Source organism: Gymnoscopelus braueri, assembly GCF_963280865.1.
Source record: "Gymnoscopelus braueri genome assembly, chromosome: 17".
NCBI lineage: Eukaryota > Metazoa > Chordata > Actinopteri > Myctophiformes > Myctophidae > Gymnoscopelus > Gymnoscopelus braueri.
The window spans coordinates 15,191,435-15,214,247 of NC_137617.1; the positions used below are offsets into that span (position 1 = coordinate 15,191,435).

At 41.8% G+C, this 22,813-nt stretch overlaps 1 protein-coding gene across 1 annotated transcript in view; it reads left to right on the forward strand.

Annotated features, from left to right (window-relative positions):
* The window catches only part of fmn2b (formin 2b), a gene marked incomplete at its 5' end in the record, with an annotated part of 96,719 nt that overhangs the window by 37,172 nt on the left and 36,734 nt on the right, over positions 1-22,813 (forward strand). The window contains 3 exons of the mRNA XM_080455631.1: positions 13,094-13,155; positions 20,386-20,477; positions 21,601-21,730. Coding sequence (XP_080311757.1) covers positions 13,094-13,155; positions 20,386-20,477; positions 21,601-21,730 — 284 coding nt within the window. The remainder of the gene's footprint in view (positions 1-13,093; positions 13,156-20,385; positions 20,478-21,600; positions 21,731-22,813) is intronic.

Below are 22,813 nucleotides of genomic sequence, written 5' to 3' on the forward strand. Positions count from 1 at the left end.
AGGGTTAGGCGGGGTACTTTTTGGCCAATCACAGCGCAGGATTTGTTGTACAAATATCCAAACCTCACTTATAGGGGTGGTTTCACCGCCCAAAAAGAAAAGACAATCCTTATATTAAAATTGGCTAATGGGAGGACCGGATGGCCGGCAGACCACGGCATCACGCTCATGTCACTATGACTCAGCCATAACCATATAAGGAGATCCCAATGCAGTCGGCTCCATATATGGGCACAAAAGGGGGCATGCCCATATATGGGCATACAATGATGACATCAGGAATCTCCATGTATGGGCATAAAAGGGACAAGGGCTGACAGATAAAGATCTCCATATAAGGGTATATCGGTCGGATCGGCGGTGCAACGTACTGTAGGTGTGAGGGCCTCTAGTAGTCTATAATGCCTTAAAAGACAAATATTGCACTGAAGTAGACATAATATCATTGCGTAATTGTAACAGCACCCCTGGAACTTGACACATGACACGTTTTCAGAATATGCAGTGATATCGTTGCTGTCTGGCAGAAACCTTATATCCATACAGTATTTCAACTTTGTTGATGTTTTTCATACATTAACGCCCTACTTCATCATACAAGAACGCCCTATTTCATCATACAAGAGTGTCGGATAAAAGTAGTGAAAATAGCAGATCTGCAAGTGCACAACGCGTCGTGGGTGTAGATTGCTATTTCCACTATCCTTCTATATATAGGAAATCTCAGTCAGTCAGTTTTGGTTGTTCTCCTCAGTGGGTTGAGCAATTGATCTGAACTCTGAATGCTTGACTAAAACTTGAATGTAAATCCAGGGACCTCAACTTTTACATGACATGACAGCCTACACATGCTTGGCACAACGCAGCAACTAGATGGTAATTGAAAGGTTTTGCATTTTATTTTATTTTTTATTCTTTTCATTTCATAGTAAAGTAGACAATCGGAGGTACAAAATGAGCCGACACTTGCTTGGATTCACCCAGCAGTTTGGGAAATACAGCTTAAAGAAACATGTTTAAAAAAACGGAACTTTTGAGAAAACACTCCTTCAATGTTTTGGCACAGATTCTTGCACTTTTCAGCTCAAAATAAAATCGTTATAAAGATAATTTATGCTTTATTATGAAATATTTATTTAATAGTAGGATGGTGTTAATTGCTGAGGACATATTTCCCGTATGGGCAAATATACAGTGACAATTATCAACAACAACTTTATCCAACAAATGAATAATGGTGAATGTGGTACACCAAAATGTATTCTAATTTACTATAATTTAATTTGAGCTTAATTTGGATTATGACATTATTTTTTTAGTTAAATTCTTCCACTTACTGTCCTAACAATTTCCGTAATCAGTTTGAAACTTTTAATCAGTAACAGCTACTCTCCCTGTTGAGCAATCAAAATGTGTCAAATAGGTAATTATCACCTCAACCAACCACTGCTGAGCTGTGTCAATTTCCTCTTTTCTTTGTGACTCGATGAGACCGAAATGTAAAAAGAAGAAATACAAATACAGCATCCTTTACCCTTATTCTGAGCATGTCATAATTAGCAAACATTTGGCAAAAATAACTTGTCTACAAGCTCACGCCGCGTTGCATTTCGATGCGTTCTGATCTTGTAGATCGGCTATTTTTGGCAAAGAGAATTGATATAGAGAGGCTAAGCATAGACGACTGGGGGACCCTGGTCAACTAAGTATATAGGGCTGAATGGGTTAAATGGAAATATTGTTGCTTTCGGGCAGAAACCTCTTATCTCCATATTTGAACTGTTTGTGTTTTTTCGTACATTAATGCCCTACTTGCATCATTCTACAGCGTTACACAAAAGCATCAAAAATAGCAGATCCACAAGCTCAAAACGTGACGTGAAACGACGCGTTTTGAGCTTGTAGATCTGATAGTTTGACAGGCTGTATGAGGTTTCCACCCGACGGAGACGATATAAGACAAAGATGCAATTGACCGGCGAAGTGAACCGTGGCAAAATATAACTTTTTTTCACAAAGCGACTGGTCAGGATAGGGTTAACCTTCCAGTGACCGCATCAATTATTTGAGAACAACTATTCTAGCAAAACCCCAAAATGTGAATAGTTCCTTTTCAACACAAAACAGGAATACGAACTGATCCAAGCACAGCTGCGCATCAAACGTTACATTGCGAGCATACAGTCTTCATGTGGTAAGATCATTGTACAGCGACAGATTGGGGAAACAGCCCATCCCCAGTTTTATGTGACAGTTATTTGACAGGTTCCCAGCGAGGAACAATGGTTTTCAGGTTCCCAGCGGGGAACAATGGTTTTCAGACGCTCAACATGAAGAAGCAGAGAAAAAAAACTATCCTCCAATTTGTTTTTACACAATACAGAAAAGGACACGACAATGTACTGTATGAATAAAGTTATGATTAATGTTCCATAGGAGATATTAACCACTTTACAGTAAGCTCTATTGTCTATCTATTGTCGTGTGACGAATAGCAAAAATACAGTAGCCAATCCACAGTATAAGCGCTCAACATGTCTCAACCTGACACGTATTTTAAAAATACATTTTATAACTGCATGCCCAAAATAGGGCAGACAGGTTGAAAGTTATCTACTTTTTAATCTGTATTGTCTTTTTACATGCAACATCAACTCAAATACAAGGGGATTACTGGACCACATGGCAAGATGATAAAATTTAATTATAGCAGTGTGGCCCACAGATGCCCTCAAGGGCATCCCAGGAAATCCACAGGAAAAATTCAGTCTAGTTTTTAGAAACTCTTGACGGCACAATGAATACAAAAATAACCTAATGAGGCCTTTGATACTGTACAGCTCTGTTACTTTATGTAGAACAGGAAAATTGTCCCACAGCATGAAATCCTGAGGTTTTTCTGTCCATATTCAGTATGAAACCCGTCTGTGACAAAAGTTTGTTTTATATATATAATTCTTCAGTAAACATTGTCCAAAATATAGTAAATTTGTTGGGGAGGTTGTGAAATGACCTGGTCTAGTGAACACACCACATTTGAAGCTCATTGTTTATCACAGCCCAGTGAAGAGAGCAATCTGTAAACAGCATTGTTGTGGAAATATTATCCCAGAACAATTGTGAGCATAGACCAGAACAGAAAACGATTGTCATGAACACAAAATTAGGGGGAGAATAATAGTATAAATGACTATATTAGATTTGAACTTGAACAGTGCGACATGGTAGAACAAATCTTAATTAGATTGTATGTTGAGTTTTTCCATGTTTTCAGGCTCTTGTCTCACACGTTGCGTATTGGCTCACAAATAACCTCAAGTGGGGAGAATATTCTCCGACATATTTCTCAAGGCCTTGCCTGTCGTGGCTTTGTTTGCCCTCCATATTTAAATTATAAACAGAGAAAGACGAATCGCTTGCAGATTTCCGTACAATTTGCATGAGTAACGTGGGCTATCCCTTTGAGACTGGTCCTCTTCCCTGCAACGCTTTACCACTTCACATTTACATAGCCCCCGCTCTCATTTTCCATGTGCTGGAGTGTACATTAGTGATTGTTTGAGGTTGCACAAATCCCTATAGAGACTGCATGTTTTGACTTTACTCAACCAGTAAAAATGCTGTCAAATTCACAGGAACAGGCGGACTGGGTGATTGTATTATTGTGTTCCCATGTACTGTGTACCCTTAGGACTTTTTGTTTTTCTTAAGAAGCTTTGAGAAACAAATATTTTTTTCTACTGTACCTGTACAGTCATTGCTGTGGTCAAGTTGTTTTTTTTTTTTTATGTTTAAACAATTTTTTTTATGTATTAAAAAGAGCTAAATAACTAAATTGGATCCATTGGAATACACGTTATTTTTAAGATTTCCTATAAAGTAATGTTTTTTTTTACATACCGGTACATGGTTTCCACCTGACAGCGACGATATTCATAGGTATAGGGCATTCTACCATAACTAGCAACTAACAATTGCTGATACCTTATGACCATAACCACTTAAACCCGGAAAGCTTTCGCAAAATGTTGTTAAGCACTCTTTTCTTAATATGCCCTTTTCACTGCAGACATTTTGACAGGTAGACAGCTGAAGGTAATAACATTAATGGTGCGTGTGTTTCATTTAGGTGTTGCTGTGTGCCAGCATGAACAGCACCTGTACAGTTAACTTCTTGCTGGCACACAGAAAAACCTAAATGAAATGCACCCGCCATTAATGTTATTACCTTCAGCTGCATTTATATGTGAAAGGGCCAAGGGAAATCTCCTCTGGTGTAATTGTGCAGTTTACAGTAGCCAGGATTCCCTTTTCTTATGTTTCTACTTTCTACAGATATTCATGGAAAAATCTGTCTGATAAATTAATGAAAAATTCGAACTAAAAGCCTGTAACTAAAGCCTGAAAAGTTAGCAATTATTTACTTGTTTATGTTTTATCTTCAATAAGCATTCTATGCTATTGCATATATACAAAATGGGAATACTTTGCTCAAAACGTTCTGCAGTTATTTGCCCATTAATTCAACTGTCCGGGGGAGCAGCACGTCTCTCACTTTTCCTTGTAACGAGTAATATACTTTAGGGGTTCCCAAACGTGTCCATGCCAGGCTCCCCCAAATAGCCTCAGCCTCCGGCTGCAGTCCCCCTAGCCTAATCCGAAATGTCTTAAAAAAATTATAATTAAATTGCTAATTTACAAGCTCACAATGTGTGGATAAATTAGCGTAGGCATTTCATTCGAATTTTTATTAAACGTTATATATACCGATACAGTAAAAGCTTGTTGTTGTAAGCTGTTTATCAAGCTGTGTGTGGCAGTTAGCAAACTTATGATGGTTTCTATATTTTTGTCCAACTCTGACCTCCATCCTGTAGACTGAATTTAGTCCAAGCAACGGATGAAGAGATGAGAGAGAGAGAGAGGGAGAGAAGTAGGGGTGGAGGGAGCGAGGGAGGGAGGGTTGGGTGGCTGAGAGAGGCTTTCTCTCCATTTATCTTAGCTCAGCCAAGCCCCATAGGGGCCTATTGAGGTGGAATGTCGGTGTATATTTTATGCCAGGGCCAGAAGAATTTGTACTTAATTTTCGTGTAATCAATGTGTTTATACGTTTTGCTAGGCTCCGCAGACACGGGGTCTGAACACACTGGATTTGTGTGTCCGTTACGGGGGGATTAGGAGGTTCCTTTTGTTAAACATCCAGTCGCAGATTTGCAGGGAGATTGAGCGTTTCAGTCCCACGTACTGGGATGCAGTTGGCAGGTTGAGTTTGGGATCTCCCGGCATGTACAGTACACGACTTTAAGGATGATCATGTACTGTGTGATAGCACTGCACTATTGACCTGACTAATAACATTTTTAAAAAATCCTTCCCTCCCTGTCCCTTCCTCCCCTCCTTCTCTCTTCTTTCTGCCTGGTTTGTTTCCCTCCCTTCATAATTTCCTTCCTCGAAAACAAAAACGTATTGGCATTCGTGTTTTGAACCACCAGAGGTGGGCCTGAGGCTAGAGGCCTGTTTAGGATCACATTCTGTAATACCATGCTGTGTTCACGCAGCATTAGAAGATCTAACCCCACTTTCTATTCTATACAGCATTCGGTTTTTGTTTTGTAAAGCGTTATTTACCCAGGAGACGGCACAGCTCAACTTGATGTTACTGTAGGCTCACACATTGACACCTTGGAGCTGCCCAGTGCAGTCTTTGCACTTGACCTGAACTGCTTAAATGGAGCAATAGACGCCATGTAGCGACGTCATCAAAACACAGGCACTGCTCATGCATTTGAATCTAGAGGACAAGGAGACAAGTGTCCTTTATGTAAACAAATTATTATTATGAAGAGTAAAACAAATTGATAATTAAAATGTATGCTGTACACTACAGTAGGTACTTATTTGGTCTAGCAGTATACACAGACGTGGCCAGATGAGAACACACACACACACACACACACACACACACACACACACACACACACACACACACACACACACACACACACACACACAATTATAGATGGTTAGCCTCTTGCAGAGCCATGCTGTAAAATCAAGCTCAAATTCACAATCTTTGGCTCACTTTGTTAACTTGTCGTCCAAAAGGAACTTGATCCTACGCTCAATCGCTCATGTGACTTGTACTGTAATTTAAGTGCCTCTTCCCTGGCAACTGACTAGTTGCTGACCTAGGTGAAGAGCATTGAGCATTACCACTCTTTGCAGTGATTAGGGTTTTTCTAAATCAGTTGGAGCTGTCACTTTTTTTGGAGTAGGAGGTGGGGAAAGCATGATGCTCTTATGGAAACCATCGAAATCTTTGTACTGGTAGTCTGAGGCAACGTTTCTATTTATTTATTTATTTTTAAATCTGGAAGTTGTTTGCATTTCCAATAAAATCTCTTATCTAAACACTTCCAGTCAACAGTGAGACTTTCATCAAGTCTCACACTTGAAGAATGCGGCATTACTCATTTCAGCATGAATCCCATATCCTGCACTGAATATCATTATTGGTTCTCACAACCCAATTGAAAAAAAATGTTTCCAGCATGTTTATGGATGGATATATTCATTACAGATATATTCCATCAATCAGTTTTCAACACACTATCAGAGCAATGTTTTTTTTAAATGTTTTCTTAACCGCATGAACCTATTCTGAGCATGTCATAACAGGCGAACACTTTCGGTAAAAATGGATGAACATTTGGCAAAAATGGATATATAAATAGAATGGCACACTCTAGCCGCGTTGCAGAGCTCATCCGGCACACCAGCGCCGCAGTCGCTCAGGAGTTGGAGCTGCCGATTGGGAATCGGAAGGTTCCTAGTTCGATCCCCATCCCCTCTTGGCTTACTGTCGGAAGAGTCCTTGAGCAAGATGATGAACCCCTAACTGCTCTCCAGTGGTAACTGGAAAAACTGTTCTACGGACCGCTCGCTCCCAGCGGTTTCACTGAGGTTAAGGTTAGGCATTAGTTTAGGGTTAGGCATAATTTTACTGAGGCTAAGTTTAGGAATAAGGTTAGGTTTAGGCCTAGTTTTACTGAGGTTATGTTTAGGAATAAGGCAGAGGAGGCCGATGTACACAACTATGTTCCATGCTGCAGTCGCAGCAGGCATTTCTCCATTTCTTCCATAATGATGCTTACGTTATGTTAGTGGTTCTCAAAGTGGGGTCCGGGGACCCCCAGGGGTCCTTCGGGGGGTACCAGGGGTCCCCAGCAAAATTAATTAATAAAGTGTCACAATCATTTTAACCATATTTTATACTTTGGCTATTAAAAAATAGCAGATATACAAGCTCATAGTTCACTTCGTGCCACACTATGAGCTTGTAGATCTGCTATTTTTGAAAAATCTTGAATGTATGAAAATCTTTGAATATATATATATTTAAAGTGAATTTTTTAACTCAAATCTTTGCTTCTAGAGGTCCCCGGCACAAAACATTTTCAGATGAGGGTCCGCTGCCAAATATATCAATTTGCGGCTCATTGGCACGGAAACGTTTGAGAACCACTGCGTTATGTCACTTACCGTATGTTACATCATCAGGATGTGTTCCACTGCGAGTGATGTATTGTGCAGTTTGATTGTTGACTCTAAGCCAACCTGAGTGGCTAGAGCATCCAGACAGAGACACAACTTTACAAATCAAATTTGAATCACATTTCAAACCACCTAGGAATGTGTTTCAAATCTGATTTGCAAAAAAATCAGTTTCCGTGTGTTTTTTTGCTGTCAGACTAAATAAAAAACAATCTGATTGCAGTCCGGATAAGCCAAAATTCAGACTGGAACCATTAAAATAACTACAATCTTGTCACAATAGCTCCTACGCCCTTGTGTTTGTCTGCTGCATCGAGGGGTTTTGGCCACAGCTTTGTGTTTGTGTTGTTGGGCAGTTTGAAGTTGTCAATTATGAACACTTGTTCTCAACAAACGCATTGGGAGCTTGTAGATCTGCAATTTTTTTAAAACAAAACATCCTTTAGAAAATTTGCCCAAAATAACGACACCAGGGTTAATGTGGTTAACGGGGTCATATTCTGCTGACTAGACTATATAGGAAACCCAAGAAAACCCAAAACGAACCATTCTCCAGTGATTGTTTATGGGATATTGCTTTTCCCAACACTTTGGTTCTTTGTGTGCAGAATGTGCTGTAAACACACCATACAGTACACTGGCAGTTTAGCACTGTCTAATATGGAGGTTTGATTACACTGCAAATCGCAAAGAATGATAAACATGGATTTCCTTAGTTAGAGCAAATATGCCTGGATTAGGTCCTAATGACGTCTTAATGGCGCACTGTACTGTAGCCTGTACTCCATGCACATACAGAGTCTGGTTTCCTTAATTCACACCTCTTGTCTGCTGTGTTTTTTGTTGCTACTACTGGTGCGGTCGGAAATAAACACATTTTATTGCAGATAAATGGGGACATTAAACACAAGGTCCAGTTTTTGGCCTGAAGGGTTTAGATTTCGAAACCTCTGTTTACCGGTGGTTCAAAACTCAACAGTAAAACAATATACCAACTTCGTCTTAAATCGGTTTGTATCAGCTCGGATTTTCCAGTGTTGACACTTTAGCCAGCACATAACAAGTGTACCTACACAGTACTCACACACCCTCACGCTCATACACACAGCTGTCTTACTATACTTGTGAGGACATCGCAACCATATTTTTTTATTCTTAAACCTGCTGCTGCAACCTAACACTATCCCTAAACCTTAACAGCCTAACCCAATCCTAACCATAATCTCCAAATCCCGAACATATCACTAGAACTAATGCTGGCCACTCCCCCTAACCCTAAACCTTTGTAACCTGAACTCTAAATATCCTTTTTTTAAATCGCCATGAAATTGGTGATTGTTGACCAGGAAAATTGTCCTCACAACCTCAGTAGATCAAATTCTGCTATACTTGTAGGGTTATTCAGTTCTTACAAATATACTAAGAACTGAACACACACACACACACACACACACACACACACACACACACACACACACACACACACACACACACACACACACACACACACACACAGCACATGTGAAGTACAACCACACACACAAGACCAATTACATACTGTATACACCCCACGTGCACAAACACTCGTGCTCACACACTCTTACACACATAAAACATGTATTTACAGTAAAGGAATTGGAGTGCACAACCTCAAAGTGAATGTATCCAATATCCAGTTTATTTTTCTGATGGGGGGGGGGGATTCCCAAGGGCAATCCTTTTTAATGGCTTTTCATGCATAAAGACAACACAGCAACAGGCCTGAGAGATCTGGCCTTCTTACAAATGGAGAAAAACAAATATTTGAGTGCTGCGGGCACGATAAGGTGCCAGTTGAACGGTTTAGACTAGGACCAGTTTTTCTCAGTTCGTAGTAAACATTTTCTCTCTGTCGAGATACGATGTTAATGTTGGACACTGAGACAAACTGATGTCTCAGAGTCTGAAGATGATACATTAAAATCCTATCTATGTTTGTAGCAAGCAGTATCAGAGCTCTTGATTGTCCTTGATAAGAGGCTTTTCAGATACACAAGGCCTCTGCACTGCATATTGATATATACTGTATGGTGTAAGTTCTCAACTCAAGCTTAATTTCTACTCCAACGAATGACGGTGTGAGGCGTTGTTACCTTGAAAATAAGATCTTTTTGATAAGCGACACTGTCCTACTACGGCCTATAAATTAAACCTGATTTATACTTGGTTGCGCGACACCCGCGCGCAGCTCAAGTATAACTCAGGCTTTGGGCTTTTGTTTCACAAATTACTGACACAGCTTTAATGGCTTAAGACAGTTATTGGAACACAGAACGTTGTGGGGGCAAACCTCACATACCTCTGAACTGGCGCACACATAGCCGCACTAACACACACAAACACGCACACACACACAAACCATTATGTTACATACATACAGACGTATGTACGCGCCTCCACTCTGTCCTGTTCTGTTCCTCTCGGCTCGGCTCTGTGTAACACTATAGCTTAAATTAAACAATCGACAACTCGCTCAGTGTTTGTGTTCAAACATTGACTTTTTAAGGATTACAGAGTTAGGCGCCAGATCTCAGCGCTGAGGCCGAGACAAGAAGGCGACATGAGGAATTTAAGCCACAACTCCTTCTCTTTGTTCTGACTGATTTGAGGTATATTGCTTTCATCCCAGTGCTAAGCAATGTGTTGCGTGCGTGTGCATGTGTGTGTTGCCAATCGTGTGCGCATGCATACAGTATACTGTATGTGGGTGCATACAGCAGTGTGATTTTGTATGTGCGTAATCCACCTATGAGTTAGCACTTAAAAATGTATCCAGGTTTCTATACAGTAGACCGGCAGGTGAAATTGAAGCTGTTCAAGTGTGTGTGTGAGAGATAGTTAGTGGTGGAGAGGTGTGTGCCTGCAGTCGATCATTGTACCACTTGATAAAAAAAGAAAAAACATTCTTCCTAATCAGTTGTGTATGCACACGTGTAGCTTTGATATGGTTGTGTGTTGACGATGGTCTGTCTGTATGGTTCAAAGTCATTCTGGTCTCTACGAAAGTTATGATGTCACTGATGAAACCATAAACCAAGAGGTTTATTCGACTCTTAAAAAAAAAGTCAAGTAAAGTCAACATTTTACTGAACATCACATGTGTGAGGAAAAAGAACGAGAGAGAGACTGTGTCTGTGTGTCTTGTCTATCTGTCTGTCTGTCTAAGCGGAGGTCCCATCACCCAACAGACCAATGCAGTTAATTGGCTGTCATTCTCATCTCACGTCGCATTAAGCGGCTTAATGCCACGGGTGTCAGGCTTGGCTAACCTCAAGAGTGTGTGTGTGTGTGTGTGTCAGGGAGAGCAAGGCAGGGAGTCAGGTGGTGGGATTGCACGTCGCCAAAAAAGCAGTCTTGTATTCATCAGATAAGTAGGATAACAGTTGTCTCCCATTAGAGACACTCGAACACCTCAAACAAGAAATGGCTTCCTGGAACTCTGGAGAAAAGCTCTTCTGACTAAAGATTCCCAGTTTGTACAAAATCTAATGCAGTCATTCATTCACAAAATCACACATTTGTCCTCTCACTCACAAGGCCTAGATGCTGTGAGAAAGGACAGGAATCTGTTGCGTGCGTGTGTGTGTGTGTGTAAGCTGTGGGTGGCATGGTAAGACATTTAAGGTGTGTGAACAGGAAAGAAATCTGTCCCAAATCTGTTCTTAAACCGTCAGCTTTACACACTCAGGGTTTGACCCCACGTTGGGGTCGCTAGTTAGGGTTAATTCTGCTGGCGGGAGAGAGTTGTAGGGGATTAGATTAGAACTGTGTGTGTGTGTGTGTGTGTGTGTGAGAAAGAAAGGGGGGGAGAGAGGGAGTATTAGTTTGTTCGCTCTATGGACTGAGCACCTATCAGGAGAGAGCTTATTGGATGCCTTACCATTACTGCCTTCTTTGTTTCCCGCCTCCCTCTCACTCACTCGCTCTTTCGCTCTCTCTCTCTTTTCCAGTTTTCTGTGAAGAAAATGTGTTTTATCTGCACGACTGTCGAAAAAAATTATACAAAAAATGACAATGTAGGACAGTATTTTAAAATCTCGACCTCATACGTCTTCACCCCCCCCCCCCCCCTCTCTCTCTAACCCCCTCCGCCCCTTTGGCCGTTCACACAAACACCTCACTCTCTCTCTCGCCACCCATGTCCGCTAAGCCTCCTGGCAGGGCGACTCTCTGGCGTCACAGGGGCTTGGCGCCTCACGGTCTCGCTTGGCACGGCGCGGCATGGCCCGGCTTTGACCGGGTCTGCGTTATTATTTTTTTTCATTTTTTGGAGTGGACTGGCGCCACGTCCCTCCATGGCCCTGTGACGCTGTGATGAGCACACGAATAAAGCCCCGTCACATCAACCTCTAACCCTGTGACCAGGGGCTAGCACTAGCAGAAACCATCAGCCTTATCCCTTTAGGTACACGGTGGCCAGTTCAACCTATGGCTGACCCCCTCCTCCTCTCTCTCTCTCTGTCCATCTCACTGTGGCTCGCGCAAGCTTTCACTTTATTTTTTACAACTGTCTTTTATTTTCCCCTCTTTCTCTCTGTCATTATCGCCGCCAGGACGCCGGTATGGCCTTAGGCGAGGGATTATGTTTTCGCTCCTGTGAGTCTGTCTGTCCGTCTGTCTGTGGACAGCTAATCTACGGCACTGTTGGACCGATCACCGTGAAAGTTTGCATGCACACTGCCAGTAGACCAAGGAAGAACCTCTTCCCCAAATATTTCAAGTTGTAAAAGTAAAACTAAAAGACAAATGTAGGGTAAATTAATGATAATAAAAAAACATCGGGGCACATCAGTGGCAAAACTATCTCTCGCTCTCTCTCTGTCAAAAGCGTTGCTTGGCTTCCGCAGCATTTTATGGTGGAATAGGCTAGAAAAGAATCGAACCTACCACTGGTTATATGTGCAGCGTTTCACTTGATGTTGTCCAATAAGAATTTAAAATCTCAACCAGACGACTGGTGGTGTCTACCGTATTGACAGGAAGATAGCCGATAAGAAATCAGCTGGGGCATCAAGGCCACTGTGGCCGTAGGGCATGTAATTTCTCGAGGGGCACACGGCCAAAGAGAGGGGCAACGAGGGCCGTGGCCGGCGTGAAATTCTTGCCCTGCTTACAGGTCTGTTACTCTTAGAGTGTACAAATTGAACCAAATGGACACTTACGTGTCCATTTGGTTCCATTTGTACACTCTCACAGTTATGGAGGTCCTTGAAATAAAAAAAGTCTGAGAACCAACTGCTTTAAACTGTGCCCTGACAGCAAAGGCATGGCCATCCATCCTTACTTCAGCCTCCACACTAGCAGGTTCCTGCCCGGGGACCTCAGGCTGTGCAGAGACTCGCAAGGGGTTAATAACTTCAAAAATGTAGTTAGGGGCCAGGCTCATGAAGTGCATTAAATTCAGCCGACCAGCAGTGTTCTCTATGATTTGGAGCAGATTTTGATGTATGTGACACATTTAAATGCATGTCTTCTTGTCTCTCTCCCCATCTCTCTCCAGCCATTCTGAACCTGGACAACACGGTGGTAGATCTGGAGACCCTTCAGGCCCTCTTTGAGAATGTAAGCCCCACACTCACACACACGCGCGCGCACACACACACACACACACTTTACTACACTTTTGTATAATTTCTCAAATTCTACTATGCTGAATATGATGGTAAAATCAATTGTGATGACCTTCTCAGAGGGTCATGAGGTAGACTAATGACTGAGCTCTACTTACAGAGTTGTGACCTTTCACAAGTTCAAACATTGAGTGGAAACATTTGGCTGTCTGATATTTTCTTTTGAAGATCTCATTTTCACGCATGTTACTCCGTATTTATTTGTAATTAGGATTTTCCCCATCTCAGCTTTGTTGCTTCCCCGACTTTTTTCACGTTGCGTCGTCCCGCTGGGATCTCTGGTAATTGTCCATGTTACACAGGTGATAAGAACTGATGAGGGTTTGTTTCACAATCCAGTTTACATTATCTCCAAAACGAATTCCTCTAAAAAAGGTGGCACGGAAAAATGAGACTGTATTCTCTCTGAGCATTACCCATTTGGTTCCACTCAGAGCTAATAAAAGAGAGGGGCTGTTTATGATCAAACCTTTCAATGTGGGTTTGTTCTATTAGTCAGATGAAAACCTACTGTATTTTCTATGTCGAATTGAATAATTAAATGTTCTTGTTATTTAATCCCTCAGTAATCACATTGATTTAGAAATAACAGCCTCAGATATATCAATTAGTAAGGGTGTGTGTGTGTGTGTGTGTGTGTGTGTGTGTGTGTGTGTGTGTGCGCGTGCCGCGCACGTGCAGACATGCCTGCATGCACCTAAGTGAGTGAATTTCAACATGCAAAAGCATGCACTTACCGTATATAGCCGTGTGTGCTTGTATGCACGCTTACATGTGCGTGTGTTCCGCTTGGAAGGTTCTTCCAGTGAATCTGGACTTCAAATATAAAAAATGTCTGGCAGATAAAAAAATAAAAAAAATGAATATGGAAACCGCAAAACTGAAAGAATGTTCTCTGTTTACTTGAGGAACAAGTCTTGTAAAAGCTTAAATTGCCCTCATTTGACGTTGCTGAATAAGCGCTGCGCTTCTCGTTTCGTGTAGAATAACATTTATAAGAAGGCTCGCGGTCGATGCATGTCTTTGTTGTATTTTTCATAATGTCATACGTAGGCATATTATGCTATATAAAGTTGTGCCGTTATTAATGCTGCTGACTTTGATATATAAACTCATGAAATGACATTTTGGGCTGTGTGTGTGCACCCACGTTTGGTACCTGATGTTGTTTATTAACCCATTAAGGCCGGTAATGTATCTGTGTCATTTTTTAATTTCTTTGGCTATTCAAAAATGGCAGATATACAAGCTCATAGCGCGAGTGCCACACTATGAGCTTGTAGATCTGCTATTTTTTGAAAATCTTTGAAAATGTGTGAAAATCTTTGAATATGTATTTTTGAAAGCCAACATTTGTAAAATATTTTGTTCCAGGAACCCCCAGAAGCAAAGATTTGAGTTACAAATATTCGCTTTAAAAAGCATATATTGAAAGCGCAAAAATAAATCTAGATTTTTCAAAAAATAGAAGATATACAAGCTCATAGCGCGGCACTTGGTGCTTGTAGATTTGCTATTTTGAATAGCCAAAGAAATCAAAAAATGACACAGATGTGTTCCCGTTCTTAATGGGTTAAAAGTCTGCAGAGCGTGGGGTATATCCTCCTCAGTGCTCAGCGTGTTGCAGTGTAGCGCCAGTGATGACATGGGTCTGGTTCTGGTTCAGACCGTGGGCATCCTCTGCTGCTCGGCGCGTTACAGTGGAGCGCTGGTGATGACATGGGTTTGGTTCTGGTTCAGAGCGCGGTCATCCTCGCCACTCAGCGCCGTTCCGGTGGATAGCGCTGGTGAATGACGTGGGTTTGGTTCCAGCTCGGAGCGCGGCCATCCTTTACGGCGTAGCACTGTCGATGACGTGAGTTTAGTTGATCTTTAAACATTTTTTCTTTAAATGTAAAAACAGCACAAGTACAGTTAAAACACTTTGTCTGAAAGGTCCGTCCAAAAAAGTCCTTGCGGTCTTGTTTCCATTGAGGTCCTTGGTATTCAATTCATAAACATATAAAGTAGCACCAAACAGTTCAATATCATCACAAAATACAGACAAAAACACTATGTACAGAGTCGTAAAAACATCGTCTGTCTAAGGGAGAAGTGGTACTGCCTCCCCCCTTTGGCAATCACGGTATGATAACGGTGTAACGTCGAAACGTTGAATTTCTGTTTATCGAGCCTTCAAATTTCTTCCAAATACTTTAAGATCAGTGGACATCATAAGATCTGAGAGATTTTGGTCAACACAAACTTATTAGATAAAATCGATCTAATAATTCAACTGTAAATCCGTGTTTTGAGACATACTGTCTTTTATTTGTTGACTACACTGTTGATTAAATCGTCCTTTTAGCCTGTTAATATGCGTTTGTCCTTTGAACTTGATGGTAACTCTTGCCAGTTCTTGAGTGTCCTCTAGAGGCCACTTTGGTCTTTATTTTTGTTTTCAACGTTGCTGTTAAGAATAGCTACTTTTATTGCTACACAATAAATGGTAAATAAATAATAAATAATAAATAAACAACTTAATTCTTTAAATAGAAATATCGCCCTCCCACATGATAGGATCGGTGATTGATTTTGGTCGATGTGGCTTCAGGTTATCGGTGATCGGGCCCACAAAACCTGATCGGAGTGTCCCTAACTTCGGGTGCTCCCGTGTGTGATCTTAGAGAGAGAAATGCCCACCAATCCCAAGAGATGAAGATGTGAGGTGTGTTTTTCAACCTCAGCATGATTGGCACAGACCCTGATACAACATAATGCCAGTCAAATGCAGAACAAAAGGGGAAAAAAATCATGTTTTTGCCGTAAAAATAACTCCTAAAATTGAGGAGGAGGCCCAAGCGTTGCTGTAATCCAGCAAGCATGCAGTGAAAAGTGGGTCGCTTTGCAGGGCCTTAAATGGTTATGTCTAGGTAGCCGAGACCACCGCCACCACACAACAACAACAAAGAAGACCCCTCGGTCATGTGAGCTGTGAACGGGACAGAATTGGACATGTTGCATTACATTCTGTACGTCAGGGTCAAACAGGGGAGGCCCTCATGTCTGCTCTGGTCTACTTCTCTCTCTCGCTCGCTCCCCCTCTCTCTCCGTTTTGCCTGAGGTGCTGTTTCAAGACTTCCACATTTGTTTTTTCTATATTGTCTTGTTTTGGCTCCTTCGTGTTCTCGACTCCATCCTGTCGCCTCCCCTCTTAATTTGAGTGTGAAAGGGGGGGGGGCAGTGAAACACAATACGGAGAGATGGCGGTCCACACCGCTGGGATGAAGGAAAAGAGAGAGGAAGAGGTCCAGAGTAGGAGAGAAACATGGAGGGAGGGAGGGAGAGGGATTGAAATATGATGGGAAAAGTGGTCATGCACACACATAAATTCACAATAATACTAATAATAACAACCTTATGTACAACTGAAGGTGCTCAAAGTGTACTAAATTATAAAGGACAGTTAAGTTCAAGCAGTTACAATCAATAGAGATGTTAAAGAGCATGACATTGACAAGATTGTACAAAAAATTAAGTGTGTGCGTACTATACTACAGTATATATATATCATAATGTGTACTAGTAGTATACTAGATCACAACATACTCATCACAGGTTCAGTAGAAACATCTGTACTTGGTAAACACAAGTGTTCATAAAAGAGAAACACCTATGTTCTGCAGAGCGAATACAACTAAGACCAAGGGATGGAAAAGCTAGAGACCAAATGAACAAATGAGTGAATGAATGGAAGAGGGAAATTAAGATGTTTTGTCTAGCCAGCTTGGAGTCAGTCGTTAACAGTATCAGGCCTCTCTTTCAGCTGTCAACAGGATTTCTTACTGATCAAAAATGATCACAAATGCATGTGTGTGTGTGTGTGTGTGTGTGTGTGCACACGTGTGTCTGTGCATGGTTTTAGATATTTTCTAAAACTATAGACAGAAAATATCTTAAAAGAAAAAAGTATTTTAGAGAAAAAGCTGATGCAGCATTAAAGCACACACACACACACACACACACACACACACACACACACACACACACACACACACACACACACACACACACACACACACACTATTCCTTGCGGCCTTTCATTTTCTTGTTCCCATGGTTTTCGGTTCATATATTACTTCCTTCGGATCATTTCTAACTGTCCCGTGTGAGCAGCTTTTTGAATATTTAAAAAAAAATCTGATACGTTGTTTCATCCATGTGTGTCTTCCCCCGATTTCGATGCCTGTTGATGTTTATCGCTGGCAGATATCAGCGATGCCCCAAGGCCTCAGGAATACATTCCGACAGAGACATGTTGTCCTTTTGATTGCCTTCTTGCCTTTTCCAATTAAGCATTTCACCATTGCACAGCGTGCGCTCGAACGTCCACGCACTCTCCCACCCCACCGGCTTGGCTTTGGGAACAGGCTGCTTTCTATTAAAACTATTTACACTTTAAAAGCGATGTAGACTCTTCTAAATGAGAAGCAGAGAGTTGGGAGTGTGTGTGTGTGTGTGTGTGTGTGTGTGTGTGTGTGTGTGTACGTGAGTGAGTGAGTGCTCTCTCACACACACGCAGGCACGCGCGCGCCCTTGTAGACAGCTGGTGAAGCCAATAGAATACTAATCACTGTGTTTGATGCCCCGGTGTTTGAAGTGTTGAAGAAGTATGCAAGAGAGGAGAAAGGGGAACAGAAGGAGAGGCCTTGAAGAACACCCCCCCCACACACACACACACACACACACACACACACACACACACACACACACACACACACACACACACTCTTTTCCCGCGTTTCATTGATTGATCCTTGTGATGGATGGCTCAATGGACAGAGAGGTTTTTCCAAATGCTTGGAGAGATGGGTTTTCTTTTTTTTTACCCCAAAGTTAACTTTTTTTTTTCGTACAGAGGAGCGTGCTCTTGCAAACCTACCCCAGGCCATGTCACTCTAGAGGCGGTAATTGGCAGCAGCCAGGGGGGTTCCCGTACCTCCTGCACAGTTCAAAAATCTTGGCATTCCTGTATTTACACCTAGGAGTATTACCTAACATTTCCTGGTCTAAGCTGTGTGAATGTGACCGCAACATGTGAATAAAAGAACATCTATTCAGAGTCGAGACTATAAGGCTTTCTTGAAATGATCTGAATTCAACTTGATGGGTTCACAGTAAGCACACAGCCAAATCAGTCAAATGTATTTCTGTGAGTGAAAAGAATTACCTAAATGGATCCGTACAGCTCTCAGATTGTGAGAGTTGGCGCTGAGGATTTTTCTCTGTACAGGCCATTGTTAAGTTGATGCTTATCTCTTGCAAGCATTGTCTTGAATTCACATAACAGAAGAGACAATTTCTTAAAATTCCATGATAATGTATGACTACATACAATATAAGAAATATTGATTGATTGATTGATTGATTGAGCACTTTATTGAAAATGAATTCAAAAGGATAAATACACAAGAAAGCCCGAAGGCTTGTTTCCATTGTGGTCCTTTTGGGGAAGGGGGGCAGAGAGCAACAATACAAATACAAAACGGGGACAAAAACAAAACAACAGAAAAATGACAAACGAAATCTAAAATTTTAATTTAAATGATCAGTACTTGGTTTAAATTTGAGTAATATTATTGGACAACCATCTTTTTAATGAGAATTTACAGTTTTCAAAGGAACTGATCAACTTAAGGTTGGAAGGTAAACCATTCCACTGAACTGCTGCCCGAGTATAGGAAAGAGGTTTGTCCCATATTGCTGTTAAAACGGCAGGGCACAAAATCAGTAGAGCCTCTATACTATAAGTAACAACACCTTCTTGTCGCTCACTAAAATAAACTTTTAGAGCCCTTGTTCCTTCCTGCGTTCCTTCTCTGTTCGACGACTTAATCAAATAATAGAAAATGTTATTCGTCGATCTCAAAAAGGGCAAAGTCATTTAAACTTCTAAAAAGCAAACGATAATTGCTTACAGAGCTCTGATACTTGTGATTCTCATGGGCAGCCTGGGATCCCTTGTAGTTGCAACACATTGTACGTTAACATACAGGACTGTGTACCCATGTCTCCGTGTCCCCACGTCTCCCAGCGGGACAGCCCATACTGTCATCTCCTCATTGACATTGTTTCTCAACCCGGGCCTTAAACATTTTTCCATGGTTTCGAGGTTAACCGCGTTCCTCTGTTATGCTAAAACGCGTCGAGGTGGAGGAAACGTTTTAGACAGTGTGGTTTTTCTCCTGGTTTTTACTGCCACGGGTTTCCCCCACACACGCACCCCCCCCCCCCCCCCTGCAAACACCCCGCCCCCCCCCCCCCCTCTGCCCCGTCACTGCCTGCGTGCACAATGGCCTGGTTGCGTGCTTCCAGGACAAGACGGCCGCTACCAAAGCAGCACTTTATGATGGTGAAACACGAAACCGCAAGTGTTGTCGTGTGTGATTACTGTACCCTAAGACAATGTTTATCTGAATGCGGTTGAAGGCTAAAGCAGGTGATGTCGGGCGATTATGTTTGCCAGTCACACATTAAATCACTGACGGGTGGGGAGACGAGACGAGATGATGGCATCTTGAATCATTTTCATTTCATTTCCAAAGCGGAAAATACCTGTGACGAAAAGGGAAACAGTTTGGTTTAGTTCGGCACTGCCGAACACAATACCCTCATTATATAAGCTCTTATACTATAGCTACAATGCTGACAGTAGTGGTTACACATGAGTAACCCGCTTCCAGCACTGTGATTTTAATGGAAGCTTGAGGTTCTTCCATGCACTGAGGCGCCAGGTCTGGATGAAATCCAGGAAGTGGATGAAAAGTGGTTTTAAAAAAAAAAACGTTTGATCCTTTATAAATCCTTGTGACAACAAAAATAAATAATCCTCTGATGGTCTAAACCATGATTCTTTTCATATCATTTTAGCCAAATTAAGTAATCCAAAAGGTAACTGGTCCTGTATTTCTCTACGTAATTTAGCGTAAACACTTACAGTAAGCTAAATTACAACTTTGCTGTACAACGGATTGCAAAAAATTGAGAATCTTCAAGCTTCAGTTGAGCTTGTGGATTTGCTATTTTTGAAAATGTGTTTAAAAAAATGTGGGAAAAGGTTTTTAAAATAGGGATGCCAGGGTTAATGTGATTATGATTAATTACATGTATCTCTTTGTTCCAGAGAGCACAACAAGATGAAATGGACAAGATCGAGAAGCACATCAAGTCCTCGAAAGATAAGGACAGCGCCAAGCCCTTGGACAAACCAGAGCAGTGAGTCACTCTGGGTTTAATTACTGCTCCTGAACTCACTTTCCATCCAGTTAACAACAGAGGGGCCATAATTAACCCTTATTGAAAAATCCTGCAAAATCCTTTTAACTCTAAGTTAAATTAACACTATCTGTATATATTGGGGTTTTTTTTATAGAGCGAACACCTTACTTTATTACTTTATTACTAGTTCTGCACACCCTGTTAGATCATCACACTCAGGGGTGGCACAGCTGCACACTACAGAATCATCTAAATCAGTGGTTCTCAAACTTTTTAACTTCAAGGACCCCCATAACTCTTATAGTATACAAATGGAACCAAATGGAGCCTTCTGGGTCTGTTTGGTTCCATTTGTAGAGTCTCAGAGATGCTTCCGGTTTGCCGGGCGTCTACACGAATACAATCGGCCGTGTTTGTCACTGCACTAGCGACTCCTACGGGCTGGGGAGGCAGGGGTCGTTGAATGGGAGGAGTAGGGTGGATTTGAGGTGCTACATCTTCCCGGTGGGGGCTCCTCGCTGGCAGGTGAGCCAGTAGGGTACAATAGCAGTGGCCAACCACAGAAATCTCCAGAGGTCTTTGAGGGGGTTCCAGAGGGTCCCCAGCTAAATTATTGATAGTTAGAACAAAAGGGACCCCTACAGTTCTGTAACCTGCTAATGCATACCAAACTTGAAATTAAAAGGTTTGAGAACCACAAGTTAACCCATTAAAACCGGGAAAGCATCTGTGTCATTTTAGATTTTATTATTATATTTATTATTATAAAATAGCAGATATACAAGCTCATCGGATGCTGCTCAGGAGCTGCCCACTATGACCTGAGGTGGGTCACTTCGTGCCACGCTGCGAGCTCGTACATCAGCTATTTTTGAACATTTTTGAAGAATATTGAAAGTTTGCAAAACTACTGATTTAGAAGACATTTGTAGAATCGTCCTCAGGTCTTAGTGGGCAGCTCATGAGCAGCGCCCGGGGAGCAGAACTATGCCGGGTGGACCCGGGATAAAACTGTATCTTTCCCATTTCCAGGCGATCTGAGTCACTGCCACCAAAAAAAGCATGAGCCTAACCCTATAACTACAGCTTTAAGCTCTGTTTTTTTCTTCCCCCCTGTTAGATTCCTCTACCAGCTCTCCCAGATCCCCAACTTCTCTGGCCGAGTCTTCTGCATCCTGTTCCAGTCCACCTTCCATGAGTGCATCTCGTCCCTACAGAGGAAGCTGGACATCCTGCAGAGAGTCTGCAAGGTGATCCCCTCTCAACACAGTCTGTCTATGGTTTTCACATTAGTTAATTTGTAGAATATACGTAGATGCATGACGGTCAAAAAACAGTGGGGGTAAAAAACAAGGACCACAATGATTGCAATGTGTCAAACAGAGAGAGCGTATAAAAAAATAATCCGCCTGGCAGAGACTGTTTTGTCCCCTGTCTGTCAACCCATGTGTCCTTTGGCCCGATCGACGTGAAACTGTGCACACACAGGGAAAAAGGAAAAACCTCTGCCCTGCATTTTTCACATCGGCCTCTTATAGCACCACCAAGAGGCCGATTCTTGCTAAACAAATTTTTTATATTACTCCTTCGTCACTCGCAAATTGGTACACATTATCCCTATAATCATGTGATCACAACGGATCTGTCCACTTTTTCATATTCCGTCCTGATTGGCTAAGATTGGCATCTAAAGGAGTGAGGAGCTTTGAACAAAATGCCTCAAATCATGAACGCAGCGTCCGATTGCCATGAAAGTTCACACACGCCTGTTGTAGCGCCACCAGGAGGCCAAGTTTTGCTACCTGACCTGGCGGAGACCTATGCTCCAAGCCAAGGAGCACTTTTTCTAGTTTATTCATTTGTTTATTTACAATTTAGGAGACTCTCTTAATCCAGAACGATTTGCAGTAAGCAAGGTAAACACAAGGTTATACATCAAATGCTATAGTAATCTAAGATCATAGGTAAACCAAGAACCTATCATCATTTTAAACAGTTTAATATCAAAACATAATCTGTACATTGAAACTATACACACTATAGGATGCCGGGTCTACAAATTAATCTGGCATCTGTCTACATAACATACTATCTAAATTACATTTTAGCCTTTGCATAAGCCTGCAAGGTCATCAAGGCTAGGGGAAGTGCTAAGGCAAGTGCTACAGGCTAAAATGGAGTCTGAAGAGGTGAGTCTTCAGATTACATCGGAAGATTTGGAGTGAGTCTGCAGTTCTAAATGCAATGAGGTGTTCGTTCCACAGTTTGGGAGCCAGAAGGGAGAAGAGTCTGGGACGTGTGGAGTGTTGTCCCGGATGATTTAGGGAAGGTTC